This window comes from Podarcis bocagei (genome assembly GCF_964188305.1).
Source record: "Podarcis bocagei genome assembly, chromosome: 4".
NCBI classification, from domain to species: domain Eukaryota; kingdom Metazoa; phylum Chordata; class Lepidosauria; order Squamata; family Lacertidae; genus Podarcis; species Podarcis bocagei.
In genome coordinates this window covers 101,999,370-102,018,152 of record NC_138128.1, presented here as the reverse complement: position 1 = coordinate 102,018,152, position 18,783 = coordinate 101,999,370, and the positions used below count along the sequence as shown (strand labels likewise).

The 18,783-nt window shown below is 49.6% G+C and overlaps 1 protein-coding gene across 1 annotated transcript; it reads right to left on the bottom strand.

The window, feature by feature from the left end:
• Positions 1–457: 457 nt before the first annotated feature.
• LOC308585414 (uncharacterized protein) lies at positions 458–2,953 on the bottom strand. Its single transcript, XM_081191079.1, has 2 exons — positions 2,510–2,953; positions 458–2,198 (listed from the first exon to the last, which is right to left on the bottom strand). Exon 2 carries the CDS (start codon positions 1,474–1,476, stop codon positions 976–978), a length of 501 nt encoding a protein of 166 aa, XP_081047205.1. The 5' UTR covers positions 1,477–2,198; positions 2,510–2,953; the 3' UTR covers positions 458–975.
• Positions 2,954–18,783: the final 15,830 nt, after the last annotated feature.

Below are 18,783 nucleotides of genomic sequence, written 5' to 3'. Positions count from 1 at the left end.
AACATGTCTGGCTTGACAGGCGTGACGATGGGGGTTTCCCACTTGGCGTGGTCAACCGGCTCCAAAACTCCTTCGGCGATCAGCTTGTCCAGTTGTTCGTCCACCTTAGCCTTGAGAGCAAAGGGAACCCGGCGTGGCTTTAGCTTGATGGGGGCGACTTGTGGATCAAGGCTAAAGGAGATGGGCGTACCTGTATATTGCCCCAAAGTGCCGTCAAAAACTTCGGCAAAGTCTTTGACCAGACCCTCAGTCTCTGCGTTAGAGATGCAGTTGATGCCGGTGACTTCCAGGCCGAGGGCATCAAACCAGTCTAGCCCTAGGAGGCCTGGCCACTGACCTTCGACCACCACCAACCGGAGCAGGCCCGAAAAATCCTTGAAGGCGATCCGGAACCGGCCAACGCCTACCACGGGAATGTCATTTTCCTGGTAGTCTCTCGAGTTGCCTTTTAGACACTCTGGGTACCAGTCTTTTGATGGTGCTCCAAGACACGATGGACAGGGCAGACCCGGTGTCGATCTCCATGTCACATGGAGCTCCTTCAATGAGCACTGTGACGTTCAGCTTGCGTCGCGTAGGCGAGTCGGTTTGGCCAATCGTGGTTCCAGACGGGCAGCGGCAGTTGGTGAGAGCGAAACAGCTTTCCTTGGCAGACTGGAGTGAAGACTTGGACTTGCGAGTCGGTGAAGAGGGGGTGTCAGACGGAGCCGATCGGCAGACCTTAGCGATGTGGCCCCTTCTGGAACACTTCCTACAGGTGGCGTCTCTGAATCGACACTTGGCACGGGAATGGTTGCCTCCACAGCCAGCATATTCCGGTTGGCCCTTGGACTTCTGTTGGAACTTCCTGTGCTCCCACTTTGTCTGGTGCACGTCATCGTCTTCACTGGAGGATGCCTCATCACTGCTGGCCTCTTCGTGATGCACTGGAACTGGCTTCCTAGCAAGACGCGGGCTGCTGGACTTGCGGATCTCCTAGGCTTCTGAGGCCACAGCCTCCTCAATGGCTTTCTGTAGCGTGAGGTCTGGCTTGGCGAGGAGACGCCGTTGCAGACGGATGTCCCGGACCCCGCAGACGATTCGATCCATCAGGGCATCGTCTAAGTCTCGGAACTCACAGTGCATTGCAGCCTGTCGCAGGGCGGTGGTGTAGTTGTTGATTGGCTCCCCCTCTGCCTGGTTCCGGTGGTAAAACGCATGGCAGGCAGCAATCCTGGACGGCTTTGGCGCGTAGTGGTTGCAGAGCTTCTCTTGGATCGTGTCCCATGGTTTTGCCTGGACTGCTTCAGGCGCAACCAATGCTCGGGCCGTCTCAAACACCTCAGGCCCACAGAGGCTGAGGAATAGGCCCCGCTTCCGTTCCTTTGATACTGCTGTCAGCTCGTTGGCTTGGAGGTAGCAGTCGAACCGAGCGAGGTCGGAGTCCCATGATTCAGAGGCTGGCACAAACGGCGGTAGAGGCACAAGTGAAGCCATGATTCCGATGCCGGCGTGAAGGGCGATGGATGGAACACAGTGCTCTAGCCAGAACAGTCAGCTCTGAATTGGTTCAGTCCAGTGATTTTGCTCAGTGATTCAGCTCAGTGATTCAGCTCAGTTCAGAGGATGGCCGCATCTGGCTGTGCTCTCATGTCCATCGATCCCATCCTCGTCTCCAGTGTTAAGTTGTGGGTTGACATAGCAGACGACACAGCGATTTCTCCAAAGCAGCTCTTTATTTTGTAAGCTGGAACAGAACTAAACTGAGGAGCTCAGTCAGCCTGCTTATATAGAGCTCCAGAACAATGTAACTGTTGCAATTTTCTAAAACTATCCAATCACTGAACGTCACTTTTCGATCCTTCATTTGCATACAAAACTATCCAATCACTGAACGTCACTTTTCGATCCTTCATTTGCATAACTATCTACAGTATCCCCCTGCTGGTCCAGGGTGAGAACTTCAGTACATAACAAAGGATGTGGATTAAACTCTGACTGTTGTATGTGTAGGCTTCAAAACAAAAATAACTTGAGCTTAATCTTCCCTTTGGTTGGGAAGTAAAGCATCATGGGCTGCATGAAGTGCCGTTGTACAAGCGCAGGTAACAAACCCCTGTGGTAGGCCAGTGGTGGATTTAAGGGGAAACAGTTCCAGGAGGGGGTGACTAGGAGCAAAGCACCTCCTCACAGCTGTGTTTTTTCCTGCTCCAAAGGGCCTCTTCTTGAAGCTGCTTTCTTAAGGCTGTAAGGGCTAAAATGCAGGTATCGGTGTAGCTAGGAACAGAACATCCTGGGGTAACTGCAGTTGTCCCTTTTGGGAGCATGTGATGGCAGACGGAACATTGTCCACTTGTCAACCACAGGAACCCCATGGGGTGCAGGGGTGCTGCAGTTGGCAGGCAGAAGCCTGAAGAAGCCTGTCACTCAGCCTTTGCCTGGTCAAAGATAGCAGCACATTCTGCTGCCCGTGTCCTGGAGAGTGCAGCTTCCAGATTTGGCCTTCAGAGTAGCCACCCCTGACTTTTACCTGGCTTTGGCAGCACTGAAACAGTGCATGCTGCAAGTTACTAGTTCTCATATGAGAGGGTCGCTCTAATCGGGGTAAGTAAATTAGTAGTCAAAGGGGTGTAAGAGGTATTTGGGGAGGGGTACTCCCACCGATGTGAAGCATGGCATAGTTTGTTCACTTTTGGTACTCAGCCTGCACTCAGCTCTCTCCTGTGGCTCCTGGAAGCTGTCAGCATGCGACAGCGGCCACAGCCCAAGAATGGCTTCGACTGGCCAGCTAAACCAGTTGAGGATAGTCAATGGGTCTCAAACGCTTTGTGAGTTACAGACTTCCCCTGCATGCAAAGGCAGACTCTAGCAGACTGAGTGGACGAGACCAAGAGTGGGTCCAACAGTCAATACGGCAGTTTCTGCATGTGCTGTAGAGGGACGTGAGGTGTAGATGTGACACATGAACCTGGAACAGTTGAGTAGCCTGGTCCTAGAAATTCTTATTTGAAGAATTCTTATTTAAAGAGACACGGGTGGGAGATCTGTAGAATGGGTTTTTCTTTCCAACTCAGAAGAATCAGAAATGAAGTACAGGGGGAGAAAGGATCATATTTAGGGTTCATCCACACTTGTCCCATGCCTGGAAGCTGTGGATCCAAGCAGTTTCCCCCTTGCCCTGCTCCTTTCCGAGGGAAAACCTGCTATTTAGTGCTAAATTGGAGCAAATGTCAATCCAGGGAAAGTCCGAATTACTGTTGTTCCTGTTGAGTGCTAAAGAGTGGTTTTCTTTTGGGGAAAGTGGCAGGACAAAAGGAAGTGTTGTAGTGCTCTGAAATACAGTAGCTGCAAAATTTACAATACACTGGTTCATTCCCATGCTGTAAACACTAGATGTCACTCTAACCTTCAGATGAGACGAAGAATTAGAAAATCACTTAGGATGTGTACACATGAGTGGCTTAAAATGCTTCTTGTCATTCTTTTCTCAATTCAGATTGAAGCTGGTTTGGGGGAAATGCATCAAAAAGCAGTATTTCATAAGAGATTACAGATAGGGATTGTGGTTTATGTCCTCATGTGTATGCCACTTCCCAAAACAGCAGGAGTGCAAACAGGAGTGTACAGCCTAACATGTCAGCTTTGGGATTCCCAATTCTGCAGATCCCATTCCTTTAATGTTACAGAGTATTGTTTAGGCAAGACGCAAAATTCATGTCATGCACCACATCTTCTGAGTTTGGGTCTCTATATGAAAGGCAAGAGCTGTCCCTTTGTACGTCAAATGTGGGGAAAAGAGTACAAGCCAGACTTTTCCAGGGAATCTCTGTGGGTTGTTTAACATAAGACTATGTTTAAGGTTTCGAATCCCCGCAATGGGCTGAGCTCCCGTTGCTCGGTCCCTGCTCCTGCCAACCCAGCAGTTCAGAAGCATGTCAAAGTACAAGCAGATAAACAGGTACTGCTCCGGCGGGAAGGTAAACGGCATTTCCATGTGCTGCTCTGGTTCGCCAAAGCGGCTTATTCATGCTGGCCACATGACCCGGAAGCTGTACTCCGGCTCCCTCGGCCAGTAAATCAAAATGAGCACCGCAACCCCAGAGTCGGTCACAACTGGACCTAATGGTCAGGGGTCCCTTTATGTTTAAGGTTGTAGAAATGGAAATGACAAAGAACTGAAAGTGCAGGGGGACAAGATAGCCTTTTGAGTATCCAAAATACCATAGGGAAAAATTCATGTACCAAAGACAATTGGGGAGAGTCACCATGTGCAAGTGTTGGTATGTTAATACTAGCTGCTTCCCAGCCATAGATATAATAATGGAAACCTGGTGGAATGGAGACGATAGGTAGGACGCAGTGATCTTGGAATGATGGTTATATAAAACAAGTGGCTGTGAGTTTGTAGGCTGGCAGACAGGAGCCGAGATATCTGCTATTTTTGCCTCATAGCGGGCGAAGTAGATGTTCAGCTGCTCTGCCAACATATCATTGGCCGTGACCATGTTTGTCATATTGCCTTTATAGTTGGTTAGGTGCTGCAATCCTTGCCACACTTGTTTCGTATTGTTCTCAGCTAAGCAGTTCTCAACCTTGAGCTTATATTGTTGCTTTGCCGCCTTGATGCCTTTCCTAAGCTTTATTCTTGCCTCTCTATATGTTAAAGGCAGTATCTCGGGCTTTCAAGAGTAACCTAACCTCAGCAGTCATCCAGGGTTTGCTGTTCCCATAAACTCTAATGTTCCTCTCTGTCGTTACATTATCGGTGCACACTTTAATATAGGGAGCTACAGCGTCTGTGTATCTGTGCAGATCTTGATGTTCAAACACACTCCAATCAGTACTTTCAAAACAGTCCTGGAGCTGACTGAAAGCGCCCTCTGGCCAGATTCTAACTGTTTTTATAGCTGGCTGAATTCTTCTTCTAAGGGGGATGTACTTCGGACATAAAAAGAGTGAGGAATGGTCAGATGAACCTAAGTGGGGGAGGGAGATTGCCCTGTACGTCTGCGTCAGATTAGAGTACACTCAGTCCAAAATATTCTTCCCTCTAGTGGGTGATTTCACATACTGTTCAAACTTAGGAAAAACTGTCTTCAGACAAGCTTGATTAAAGTCCCCGCCACAACCAGGGCACCCTCTGGATGTATTTGCTGCTGCATGGAGATGACGTCATATAATTTAGAAAGTGCTGCTGTGACATTAGCAGCAGGTGGAATGTAAACGGCCATGATAATTATCACAGTTACTTCACTAGGCAGATAAAATGGCCTGCAAGTAACTGCCATCAATTCCACATCTGGTGAGCAGAGTGTATAGACTACTTTGCTATTAACACACCACTCCTTATATATGTAAATGCAGATTCCTCCTCCTCTTGTCTTACCAGAATGACTGTCTCTGTCATGACGATAAATTACTTGATTAGTCAGCTCCACCGCTGTGTCTGGTACTGCTGGTTGTAACCAGGTTTCAGTGATACATTAAAATGGGCTCTGGAAAATGCCCAGTGGTGTTTAGGGTTGTCCAGGGCACTTAAATAATTTGCTGGAAAGGATATTTGAGGTTCATATAAGAATTTTGGAGGATCGGTTAAGATCATTTTGAAATTCTGTATCCCAGATCACCTTGCCAACAACGGTCCATATGGTTAAAGCCATGGTTTTCCCAGTAGTGATGTATGGAAGTGAGAGCTGGACCATCAAGAAGGCTGATCACCGAAGAATTGATGCTTTTGAATTATGGTGCTGGAGGAGACTCTTGAGAGTCCCATGGACTGCAAGAAGATCCAACCTCTCCATTCTGAAGGAAATCAGCCCTGAGTGCTCACTGGAAGGACAGATCGTGAAGCTGAGGCTCCAAGACTTTGGCCACCTCATGAGAAGAGAAGACTCCCTGGAAAAGACCCTGATGTTGGGAAAGATGGAGGGCACAAGGAGAAGGGGACGACAGAGGACGAGATGGTGGGACAGTGTTCTCAAAGCTACCAGCATGAGCCTGACCAAACTGCGGGAGGCAGTGGAAGACAGGAGTGCCTGGCGTGCTCTGGTCCATGGGGTCACGAAGAGTCGGACACGACTAAACGACTAAACAACAACAACAACAATCCCAGATTCATTCTTTAATTATACTTCTAACACTTCCCATTTCCAGGCCTAAAATATATTCAGGAGAAAGGTCATATAAAGCCAGTTTTCCCTTCCACCATTTTGTTTGATAATTATTACTCAAAGAGAGCAGCCCAGTTGGGGTCTTATTAAGTCTTAGCCATGTGTACAGAGTAACTAACCACACCAGCTTCAATCCTATATAGGCCCATCTCCTGTCGCAGGGCTGCATTGGGAACACATTTAGGGGTTTGGAGACTTGATATTAGAAATCCTGATTGTATTTTTTCATAAGGCTCCAAATTAGAGAAGGGGACTAGTTGTGCACCGTATAATAATAGTGCTACGGGTTTTGCAGCAAATAGTTTGATAGCAGCTGAGATGAAATTTCTTCCCTTTGCTCAATGGAATCTTAAGATTGCTGCAGTACTTTTTTGGACCGTAGAAGAGGTGTACTTAATATGGACAGTGTTCTTTCTTGAAGCTTGAAAGACGACACCCAGATATTTGAAACAGGTGATTTATTCAATGTCTTGGTTGTCTATGTGCCTTCTGTAGGTTTTCCTTCTATGGGAGAAAACAATTTTTTTGTAATTTATTACTTATTGATCCTCCTTACAATGTTGGGTTAATTCCATAAGAGCTCTTTTAAGGCCAATCTGTGTCTGAGACAGATGATGGCATCATCTTCATGAATCAGAATAGACAGCCTTTTAACTGTTAATTTTGGGGCATGTATTTCTGCCCCTTGAATATGTTTAATAAGAGAATTATATAAATGTTAAACACAAAGGGGGGCAATATGCAACCTTGTTTGACTCCTTTAGCTGTTATACTGTATTTGGATTAGAAAGTTGACCTGCCTGGCTGCATCTCACACAAAGCCTTGTGTTGCTGTAAAATTTGTATATCAGCAACAGCAGGCGTTGGATTTGACTGTGCCCTAGAACAGCTGGTCATAGAAGTGACCAGCAGGGTGGTGATTCTGGACTTAATATTGATGGGTGCCCAGGTGCAAGCAATAGCCTCCAGAAGATCAAAAGAGACTACGAGGCTCTCAGCAGGAAATTGAAGCAACTAAATGCACAAATTGTCATCTCATCTGTCCTCCCAGTTGAAAGAAGTGGCCCAGGGAGAGAGGGAAAAATAGTGGAAGTGAACAGCTGGCTTCGCAAATGGTGTGAACAGGAACGGTTTGGATTCTTAGATCACGGACTGCAGTTTCTTGAAGATGGACTTCTGGCAAGCGATAGGCTGCACCTCACAACGGTTGGGAGAAATGTTTTTGCCAAAAATCTCAGAAACCTCATCGGGGGGGGGGGCTTTAAACTGACTAATGTGGGGGAGGGAGACAGTGCTCCTGAAGGTAGGAGTCTATCAATTGATGAAGATGATCATCCAAATGTCATAGACCAAATGGAGCAAACAGCACGCAGACCTAGTGGTGGGAGGAAAAAATCCTTAAATAAGAGACACAGGGGAATGATTAATGGACTTCAGTGTCTGTACACTAATGCGCAAAGCATGGGAAATAAACAAGATGAGCTTGAGCTCTTGGTACAGCAAACTAAATATGACATAATAGGCATCACTGAAACCTGGTGGGATAAGTCCCACGATGGAATGTAATAATGGGGGGATACAGTCTATTTCAGAGAAACAGACCAGACAAGAAAGGAGGAGGAGTGGCGTTATATGTCAGGGATGTGTATACCTGTGAAGAAATCCAAGATTTAGAACCTCAAAGCCAAAGTGAGAGCATTTGGGTCAAAATTAAGGGAGAGAAGAATAACAGAGACCTCATTGTGGGAGTTTACTATAGATCCCCAAGCCAAACGGAGGACATAGATGATGCCTTCCTGGAACAGATGGCCAAGCATGCAAAAGGAAGGGAGATAGTAGTAATGGGGGACTTCAATTACCCGGATATTTGTTGGATGTCAAACTCAGCCAAGAGCATAAGGTCAAACACATTCCTCACTGGCCTTGCAGACTTCATTGTCCAGAAAGTGGGAGAAGCAACAAGAGGAACAGCCATTTTAGATCTGGTCCTAACCAATGTTGATGACCTGGTTAGTGGGGTAGAAGTGGAAGGATCATTAGGCGCGAGTGATCATGCTCTTCTGAAGTTTACTATACAGCAGAAAGGAGCAGCCAAGCATACTAGGACTCAATTTCTTGACTTTAAGAAAGCCGACTTAGGGAAGTGCTGGGTGAGATCCCATGGACAGTAATACTAAAAGGAAAGGGAGTTCATGATGGCTGGGAGTTTGTTAAGAGGGAGATAGTAAAAGCACAACGACAGGCAATACCAATGAGACGGAAACATGGAAGGTGCCTAAAGAAGCCAGGGTGGCTATCTAAAGAACTTTTAACTGAGTTAAGATTAAAAAAGGATGTGTACAAAAAATGGAAAAGGGGAGAAACCACCAAAGAGAAATTCAAACAAATAGCCAGCATGTGTAGACACAAAGTCAGAAAAGCTAAAGCACAGAATGAACTCAGGCTTGCTAGAGAGGTTAAAAGCAACAAAAAAGGCTTTTATGGGTATGTTCGTAGCAAAAGGAAGAACAAAGAAACAGTGGGGTCACTCAGAGGAGATGGTGAAATGCAAACAGGGGACACAGAAAGGGCTGAACTCCTCAATGCCTTCTTTGCCTCAGTCTTCTCCGATAAAGAAAACAATGCCCGACCTGAAGAATTTGGAGCAAATGATTCAGCAAAGGAAACACAGCCCAGAATAACTAAGAAGATAGTACAAGAATACTTGGCTAGTTTAGATGTATTCAAGTCTCCAGGGCCAGATGAACTGCATCCAAGAGTATTAAAAGAACTGGCAGATGTGATCTCAGAACCACTGGGAATTTGAGAATTTGAGAATTCCTGGAGAACAGGCGAAGTCCCGGCAGACTGGAGGAGGGCAAATGTTGTCCCTATTTTCAAAAAGGGGAAAAGAGAGGACCCAAATAATTACCGCCCAGTCAGTCTGACATCAATAGCAGGGAAGATTCTGGAGCAGATCATTAAGCAAACAGTCTGTGAGCACCTAGAAAGGAATGCTGTGATCACCAATAGTCAGCATGGATTTCTGAAAAATAAGTCATGTCAGACTAACCTGATCTCGTTTTTTGACAGAATTACAAGCCTGGTAGATGAAGGGAACGCAGTGGATGTAGCCTACCTTGATTTCAGTAAGGCATTTGACAAGGTGCCCCATGATATTCTTGTAAAGAAGCTGGTAAAATGCGGTCTTGACTATGCTACCACTCAGTGGATTTGTAACTGGCTGACTGACCGAACCCAAAGAGTGCTCATCAATGGTTCCTCTTCATCCTGGAGAAGAGTGACTAGTGGGGTGCCACAGGGTTCTGTCTTGGGCCCGGTCTTATTCAACATCTTTATCAACGACTTGGATGATGGACTCATGGGCATCCTGATCAAATTTGCAGATGACACCAAACTGGGAGGGGTGGCTAACACCCCAGAGGACAGGATCACACTTCAAAACGACCTTGACAGATTAGAGAACTGGGCCAAAACAAACAAGATGAATTTTAACAGGGAGAAATGTAAAGTATTGCACTTGGGCAAAAAAAAATGAGAGGCACAAATACAAGATGGGTGACACCTGGCTTGAGAGCAGTACATGTGAAAAGGATCTAGGAGTCTTGGTTGACCACAAACTTGACATGAGCCAACAGTGTGACGCGGCAGCTAAAAAAGCCAATGCAATTCTGGGCTGCATCAATAGGAGTATAGCATCTAGATCAGGGGTGTCTAACTCAAATTCAGCGGGGGCCGCATCAGCAGTTTGGTCACCCTCAAAGGGCCGGTTGTATCTGTAGGACTTACAGTACAGGAGAGAAGGGTTCAGGCAGCCGTTGGATCTGTCACATCACAGGATGGCATGCGCTCAATATAAAAACAAGTGGAGGTTTCCTGTGTAGAACGGCCGGCGCCGCTAGAGGGCAGACATTCTCTGGCTTGTAGGCTGCCGCACATGCGCTGAAGAGGCGGCTTTTTGTGTCAAAAAAAAAAAAGCAAAAATGAAAGGTGAAGGCTGGTGGCCGGCAGCAGCTACACGGGCCACATGACGAGGTCTGGCGGGCCGGATTCGGCCCCCGGGCCTTGTGTTTGACACCCGTGATCTAGATCAAGGGAAGTAATAGTGCCACTGTATTCTGCTCTGGACCTCACCTGGAGTACTGTGTCCAGTTCTGGGCACCACAGTTCAAGAAGGACACTGACAAACTGGAACGTGTCCAGAAGAGGGCAACCAAAATGGTCAAAGGCCTGGAAACGATGCCTTATGAGGAACGGCTAAGGGAGCTGGGCATGTTTAGCCTGGAGAAGAGGAGGTTAAGGGGTGATATGATAGCCATGTTCAAATATATAAAAGGATGTCACATAGAGGAGGGAGCAAGGTTGTTTTCTGCTGCTCCAGAGAAGCGGACAAGGAGCAATGGATCCAAACTACAAGAAAGAAGATTCCACCTAAACATTAGGAAGAACTTCCTGACAGTAAGAGCTGTTTGACAGTGGAATTTGCTGCCAAGGAGTGTGGTGGATCTCCTACTTTGGAGGTCTTTAAGCAGAGGCTTGACAACCATAAGTCAGGAGTGCTCTGATGGTGTTTCCTGCTTGGCAGGGGGTTGGACTCGATGGCCCTTGTGGTCTCTTCCAACTCTATGATTCTATGATTCTATGACCTTGTGTGCAATGTACATGCTGTTGAACTGATAGAGAAAATTATTGCCCCAGTGCTATCAAATTCAACATTTATGTAAGTGGTAAGGCTGTGCACTGGATTCCCAGCCAAATCGAGCTGATTTGTGCCCTGTCCAGAATGTGTTGAAGCAATCACATAGTGCTATGAAGTGGATCAGGTTGTGCCTTGTCACAACTAAAGAGGGAGAAAGGAAGAAGGGGGAGATTCAAAGCCATGCCTGCCACTGTTGCCACCTCTGGAAGCAGTAGTGGGGGGAAAGAGTGGGTGTAGGTCTATAGCACTATACCCACTAGTCCTACAGAGCTGACAGCAATGGCAGGCGGGGCTTTGAACTTCCACTTTCCCCTCTCTCCCTGCCTCCCCAGCTGCAGCTCTTGTGGGTGACTCAGATTCTCCAGAAGGATCCCAGCTCAGCATCACAGAAGAGGGAGAGGGAAGCGAGTCCTCTCTTCTGGACTCTTCCAAGAGAAGAACGGTCACACAGGAGTGTGGCTGAAACTTGGCCCTCCCTTCTCTCTTTCTGTTAAATAGTGGGTTGACATAGCAGCCGGCACAGCGATTTCTTCAAGTAGCTCTTTATTAAGATAAGCTGGAATAGAACTGACTGCGAACAGCTCAGCCGGCCTGTATTTATAGGCAGCCGGCTGTCAACATTGTAACCACAACAGCTCAGAACCCGCCTAAACTAACTGCCGCGGACCTGAGTGAAAACTATCTACAGACCTGAGTGAAAACTATATACAGTATCCCCCTGTTGGCCCAGGGTGAAACTACACTACATAACACCCCTCCCCACCGAGATAAGGCGTTAGTTACAATCGTAATGGTTTCCTTATATACAGCACTACGCGTAATGGTTCAATTAGGCACAAAAGCATATCGGTTACATTTCCCATACTTAGACCAACAGTGATACCTGTCCAACAACGTAGTCCTTTAAATGAGTTGGGCGCTTGGAAACTCTGCCAGACCGCCGGGGACTGGTAGCCAAGTCCGGAGGGCCACACAGTTCTCGCTGAGGCTGTGGTGCGACCCTAGGTGGCGTTGGAACCAACTCCCCTGGATCCGCTGCTGTGGGTGGAGCCTCCGCAAGTGGAGTGGTCTGAGTCTGTTCTGAGATGGCTTGGTTCGGCTCCACGCTGGCAGTTTGCGAGGGAGGTGTAGGTGGGGCCTCGCCATCTGTACGTGTCTCTTCTGGAGCCGCAAGCGCAGTGGGGGCACCCCGGTAGTGTCTAAGTCGCCAACCCTGCGCCTAAGCTGGTCTATGTGCCGTCGCCACAAACGTCCGTCTTCGAGTGCCACCTGGTACGAGCGAGGTCCAGTGACTCCCACTACTGTGGCTGGCACCCAAGGAATGTCCCCCACATAGTTCCGGGCAAAGACCTGGTTTCCTGGGACAAATGACCGTGGTGCGTTGGCACAGCCTGGGGGTTCAGCCACGGCAAAGTCTGGGTGTAGCCGGTCGAGCGGTGACCTGAGGCGGCGGCCCATAAGCAGTTCAGCAGGACTCCTCCCTGTGGCCGCATGAGGAGTGATGTGCTGCACGAACAAGTATTCGGCGACCCGCTCATGCCAGTCTCCCCGGTCCAGGCGCGCCAGTGTCTCTTTTGTCGAGCGCACCATTCTTTCCGCTTGCCCGTTGCTGGATGGATGAAAAGGTGCCGTTAGCGCATGGCGGATGCCCAGTCCCAAAAGATACCGCTCAAACGTGCCTGACGTGAACTGCGGTCCGTTGTCAGAGACAAGGACATCAGGACACCCATGCGTTGCAAACAGGCCTCGCAGCACCCGGATGACAGCTTTGGTAGTGGTGGAGGGCATCAGGGCGACCTCCAGCCATTTGGAATAGGCGTCCACCACTACCATAAAGGTCCGGCCGTGAAAGGGGCCAGCCAGATCGATGTGCACCCTCGACCAGGGTGTCTTTGGCGTCTCCCAGGTGTGTCCCTTAGCTGCCGGTAGTGCAGGCCTCGACTCTTGGCACGCCTGACAGGCGGATACCCAGGCAGTGATGGCATCGTCCATATTAGGCCACCAGACGTAACACCGAGCCAACGCCTTCATTTTGACAATTCCCGGGTGGCCAACGTGCAGAGCCTCCAGGACGCGCTGACGGAGTCCCTGGGGAATCACGACGCGGTCTCCCCACAGCAGACAGCCGCGATGAGCTGAGAGTTCATGTTGTCTGGTTGCGAAGGGCTGGAACTCCGATGCAAAAGGCCCTTGTGGCCACCCCCTCCACACCCAGTTGAGCACCCGGCTGATGGTGCGATCCTGGGCAGACGCGGAGGCCACAGTGGCAGCCGATACAGGCGCTGCCGGAAGATCCTCAATCAGAAGGAGCGATGAAGCTGGAGCCGGGTCTTCCACAAATGCTGGAAGAGGGCAACGGCTGAGGGCGTCGGCATGGCCCATCGATTTCCCCGGGCGATGGATGAGCCGGTAGTGGTAGGCAGCCAGGAAAACAGTCCATCGCAGCATGCGTGGTGAGAGGACCGGTGGAGTTGGACGATCACCGGCGAGGAGGCCCAGGAGTGGCTTGTGGTCAGTGATGAGGTCAAAAGTCCTGCCATAGAGGTATTCATGGAACCTCTTCACTCCAGCCACAAGTGCCAATGCCTCCTTGTCGAGCTGGCTGTAATTCCGTTCCGTCGGAGATAGTGTCCTGGAAAAGTAGGCGAGCGGTGCTTCTCTTCCATCTGGAAAACGGTGACTAAGGACAGCACCGATGCCAAAAGGTGAGGCGTCGCAGGCAAGGACCAGCGGCCTGGATTCACTGTACTGTACCAGCACACTGTCTGAAGAAAGGAGAGCCTTGACCGCGTTGAAGGCCGCCGTCTCTCGATGACCCCAGGCCCAAGGCGTCTTAGTGCTAAGGAGTCGGTGAAGAGGCTCAGCCACAGTGGCTTTGTGGGGCAGGAACATGTTATAAAAGTTCAGCAGCCCCAGGAATGCCTGCAACTCCGTTTTGTCCTTTGGGGTGGGGGCCTGCTGGATAGCGCGGATCTTGGATGTGGTTGGATGAAGGCCGGAGGCATCGATAAGATAGCCCAGGAACTCTACCTGTGGAACGGCAATCAGGCACTTCTCCCTCTTTACCTTGAGCCCGGCCTCCTGGAACCTGGTCAGCACGGCACGGAGGCGCTCGAACAGCTGCTGGTGTGATTCTGCAGACACCAAGACGTCATCAAAATATGGTACCACGCCCGGAAGCCCTTGCAGGAGACGCTCCATAAGGCTTTGGAAGATGCCAGGAGACACACTCACCCCGAACTGCAACCGGCGGCAACGGAATGCCCCCCGGTGGGTGACGATCGTCTGGGCTTCAGCAGTGGCATCATCGACTGGCAGTTGTTGATAGGCTTGGGCAAGGTCCAGCTTAGCGAAGACCTTACCCTCACCTAGGGAATGCAGCAGGTGTTGGACAACAGGAACCGGATAAGCGTGCTGCTGAAGTGCCTTGTTGATCGTGCACTTGTAGTCAGCGCAGATTCTCACCGACCCATCTGGCTTGACAGGCGTGACGATGGGGGTTTCCCACTTTGCGTGGTCAACGGGCTCCAAAACTCCTTGGGCGATCAGTTTGTCCAGTTGTTCGTCCACCTTAGCCTTGAGAGCAAAGGGAACCCGGCGTGGCTTGAGCTTGATGGGGGCGACTTGTGGATCAAGGCTAAAGGAGATGGGCGTACCAGTATATTGTCCCAAGGTGCCGTCAAAAACCTCGGCAAAGTCTTTGACCAGACCCTCAGTCTCTGCGTTAGAGATGCAGTTGATGCCGGTGACTTCCAGGCCGAGGGCATCAAACCAGTCTAGCCCTAGGAGGCTTGGCCGCTGACCTTCGACCACCACCAACCGGAGCAGGCCCGAAAAATCCTTGAAGGCGATCCGGAACCGGCCAACGCCTACCACGGGAATGTCGTTTCCCTGGTAGTCTCTCAGGTGTACGCGGTGAGAGTCGAGTTGCCTTTTGGATACTCTGGGTACCAGTCTTTTGATGGTGCTCCATGACACGACGGACAAGGCAGACCCGGTGTCGATCTCCATGTCACATGGAGCTCCTTCAATGAGCACCGTGACGTTCAGCTTGCGTCGCGTAGACGAGTCGGTTTGGCCAATCGTGGTTCCAGACGGGCAGCGGCAGTTGGTGAGAGCGAAACAACTTTCCTTGGCAGACTGGAGTGAAGACTTGAACTTGCGAGTCGATGAAGGGGGGGTGTCAGACGGAGCCGATCGGCAGACCTTAGCGATGTGGCCCCTTCTGGAACACCTCCTACAGATGGCGTCTCTGAATCGACACTTGGCACGGGAATGGTCGCCTCCGCAGCCAGCACATTCCGGTTGGCCCTTGGACTTCTGTTGGAGCTTCCTGCGCTCCCGCTTTGTCTGGTGCACGTCATCGTCTTCACTGGAGGATGCCTCATCACTGCTGGCCTCTTCATGATGCACCGGAACTGGCCCCCTAGCAAGACGCGGGCTGCTGGACTTGCGGATCTCCTGGGCGGAGCGTTCAGCAGCTTCTGGGGCCACAGCCTCCTCAATGGCTTTCTGTAGCGTGAGGTCTGGCTTGGCTAGGAGACGCCGTTGCAGATGGATGTCCCGGACCCCGCAGACGATTCGATCCATCAGGGCATCGTCTAAGTCTCGGAACTCACAGTGCATTGCAGCCTGTCGCAGGGCGGTGGCGTAGTTGTTGATTGACTCCCCCTCTGCCTGGTTCCGGTGGTAGAACGCATGGCGGGCAGCAATCTTGGACGGCTTTGGTGCGTAGTGGTTGCAGAGCTTCTCTTGGATCGTGTCCCATGGTGTTGCCTGGACTGCTTCAGGCGCAACCAATGCTCGGGCCGTCTCAAACACCTCAGGCCCACAGAGGCTGAGGAATAGGCCCCGCTTCCGATCCACTGATACTGCTGTCAGCTCGTTGGCTTGGAGGTAGCAGTCGAACCGAGCGAGGTAGGAGTCCCATGACTCAGAGGCTGGCGCAAACGGCGGTAGAGGCACAAATGAAGCCATGATTCCGATGCCGGCGTGAAGGGCGATGGATGGAACACAGTGCTCTAGCCAGAACAGTCAGCTCTGAATTGGTTCTGCCCAGTGATTTCGCTCAGTGATTTCGCTCAGTGATTTCGCTCTGTGATTCAGCTCAGTTCAGAGGCTGTCCGCATCTGGCTGTGCTCTGATGTCCATCCAATCCCACCTTCGTCGCCAGTGTTAAATAGTGGGTTGACATAGCAGCCGGCACAGCGATTTCTTCAAGTAGCTCTTTATTAAGATAAGCTGGAATAGAACTGACTGCGAACAGCTCAGCCGGCCTGTATTTATAGGCAGCCGGCTGTCAACATTGTAACCACAACAGCTCAGAGTTCCCGCCTAAACTAACTGCCGCGGACCTGAGTGAAAACTATCTACAGACCTGAGTGAAAACTATATACAGTATCCCCCTGTTGGCCCAGGGTGAAACTACACTACATAACACTTTCCATTCTCAGGTCCTCTCATTATTTTTGGCTTCACAATTTTTGGATGTTCCTACAGAGCCAGCTGGTTCAGAAGAGGATATCCCATTCAATGGCCCAGTTCCCAGTGTGGGTTGGTGCTTTGTTTCCCCCTCTCCTCTCATTCTAAACAGTTGTAAAATGTTTGGTAGTTTGTCTGACCCACATTTTTAAAGATGGCGTGGCCTGGATTATACCATTGCCCTACATTGTGTATTTGAATTTATTTCTTTTTCAAAAGCCCTGGAAACGAAAAGCCAGAAGCTATGGACTGGAACAGAAAGGTCTTATCTAACGAGGGGTAAAAGCAAACAGGCAGGCAGTTTTTTGATAGAGAAGCTGGATACACACACAGAGACACACACACACACACACAGAGAGAGAGAGAGAGAGAGAGAGAGAGAGAGAGAGAGAGAGAGAGTTGGGAACTTTTGCAAACGATTAGGTTCAAAAGCTTCCAAAAGCTTGAGCCTTTTACAAGCAGCCAATCCGAGTGCTCTGAAAAGTCTCAGAGGTGTTTGTATCACTGTATGTAGTTTAGGCCTTAAGCAGAGACACAAAACTCACCTAAATTCTATGCCAAATATTATATCTAAACTGCAGGCAGACATGCTCATGGGATGGTTTACAACTGTACATTCATCATTTGATAACTACATTGGTGATTTGTATATGTGAAGAATTCCTCACTAATCAGACACTATGGACGGAACTTGTACATTAATTCAAATACAATGCAGTTTACAGAAGCAAAATGAGGTGACAGTTTCAAGTGGTAAAACAGACTTTGGTGTGTGGAGGTTTGCATTTTTAAATCAACCCCTGTGTAAAGGGGAATGTAAAGAAGAAAACTAGGACTGCAAGGCACAAGCTATTATAGAACTTTGCACCCCAAACTGCTCATTTTTTACTTGCAGTGTCTTTTAAAAAACCCAACGGCAAGCCCTACCCTTGTGATCTAATGCATGTTATAGAGAAGGGAATATATATATATAGGGAGAGAAAACAGTATAGCAAACAGTCAACAAGTGATAGGGTGACAAATATGCTCCACCATGGAGGTGTGCCATTAGTTAACATAAAGAATCCTTAGTCCTCCGTTGTCACGTGTAAGGTGTATTCTGCATCCAGGTTCCAGTTTGATTTATGACTTTACTAAGCTATCAGCCTTCTCTCATGAAACTCACCATCTCTAAATGATTAAGGGAGTACATGTGTTTCTACCCAGATACTGAACTTTAATTTTATTTGCATGGTGTCTTTACTGATAGCTCATTCTAGTTCTTCTCCCACAAGTGACTTGCTAAGATTTCTCATAATCTGGGGGACGCCGGTATTGTCTAGAGCAGTGTTTCCCAACCACTGTTCCGCGGCACACTAGTGTGCCGCGAGATGTTGCCTGGTGTGCCGCGAGATGTTGCCTGGAGGGAGGCGGGCGAGTCGGGCGGCGAGAGGCGGGGCGGCGGCGAGGAGAGGCCGCCCAGCGCGGGGCTCTCGCCGTCTGGCTGCCTGCGAGCTCGGCGGGCAGCACCTCCGTCCGCAGCGCCCGCCTCGCGGCTCTCATTCCCTGCCCCTGCCAAAGCTCACCCAGCCAAGCCGCGCTCTCCTTCCTGCCTCGCTTTGCTGCCTCCTCCCCCCCCACCCCCAAAGCTTGGAGGTTCCCCGGCAAGGGGGAGGGAAAAAAATTGAAACTTACACTTCCGTGCGTCCCTCCCGGCGTGACGCTGCGCGCTGACGTCACGGGGCTGTAATGGTGGTGTGCCTCGAGATTCTTTTCATCAAAAAGTGTGCCTTTGCCCAAAAAAGGTTGGGAAACACTGGTCTAGAGAAGCATTTCCCAACCCTTTCCCGACTGTGACCCCCTTCTGACCTTGTTTCCTTCCTGTGGCAACTTAAAGTGAAGTTTATTTCGACTGTGACTTAGCATTATGTGTGAAACAAGGCAGTGCACAGTTAGACTGTGAAACTGAGACCACAGGATGGAGTGATTGCCACCAACGCGGACGGCTTTAGAAGGCGGTTAGACAAATGAATGGAGAATAAAACTCTCAAGAGGGGCTCATCATAATGGATGTGGCTTCAGTCTTGGAGAAGGTATGCCTCTGATGACCATGAGTGGGGAGAATCTGCAGTGCTCATGTCACAGAAACACAGGATTGTGGAGATGGAAGAGACCCCGAGGGTCATCTAGTCCAACCCCCTGCAATGTCCGGCATGCAGCTTCCGATAGGCATCTGGAGCGAGAGAGTTGAGAGAGTTTCTATTCTGATCCAGCAAGGCTCTCCTTATGTTCATGATCACACATTATCCAAATTCTGTAATGTAGGCAAATGCAAACTTTCAGGCCACATAGACAAGTAGCTAGCTCTCAATTCTGCAGAGAACTCAGTTATAGCAAATGCAAACCAGTGGTTCCCCTCTCCCGTTTTGTGAACATTCTCCCCTCCTCAAGCATATCGCCATTTCGTACTACTGT

Bases quoted from the DNA above. Each gene is read 5' to 3' on its own strand.
- LOC308585414 (XM_081191079.1), bottom strand. From the start codon at position 1,476: ATGGCTTCACTTGTGCCTCTACCGCCGTTTGTGCCAGCCTCTGAATCA.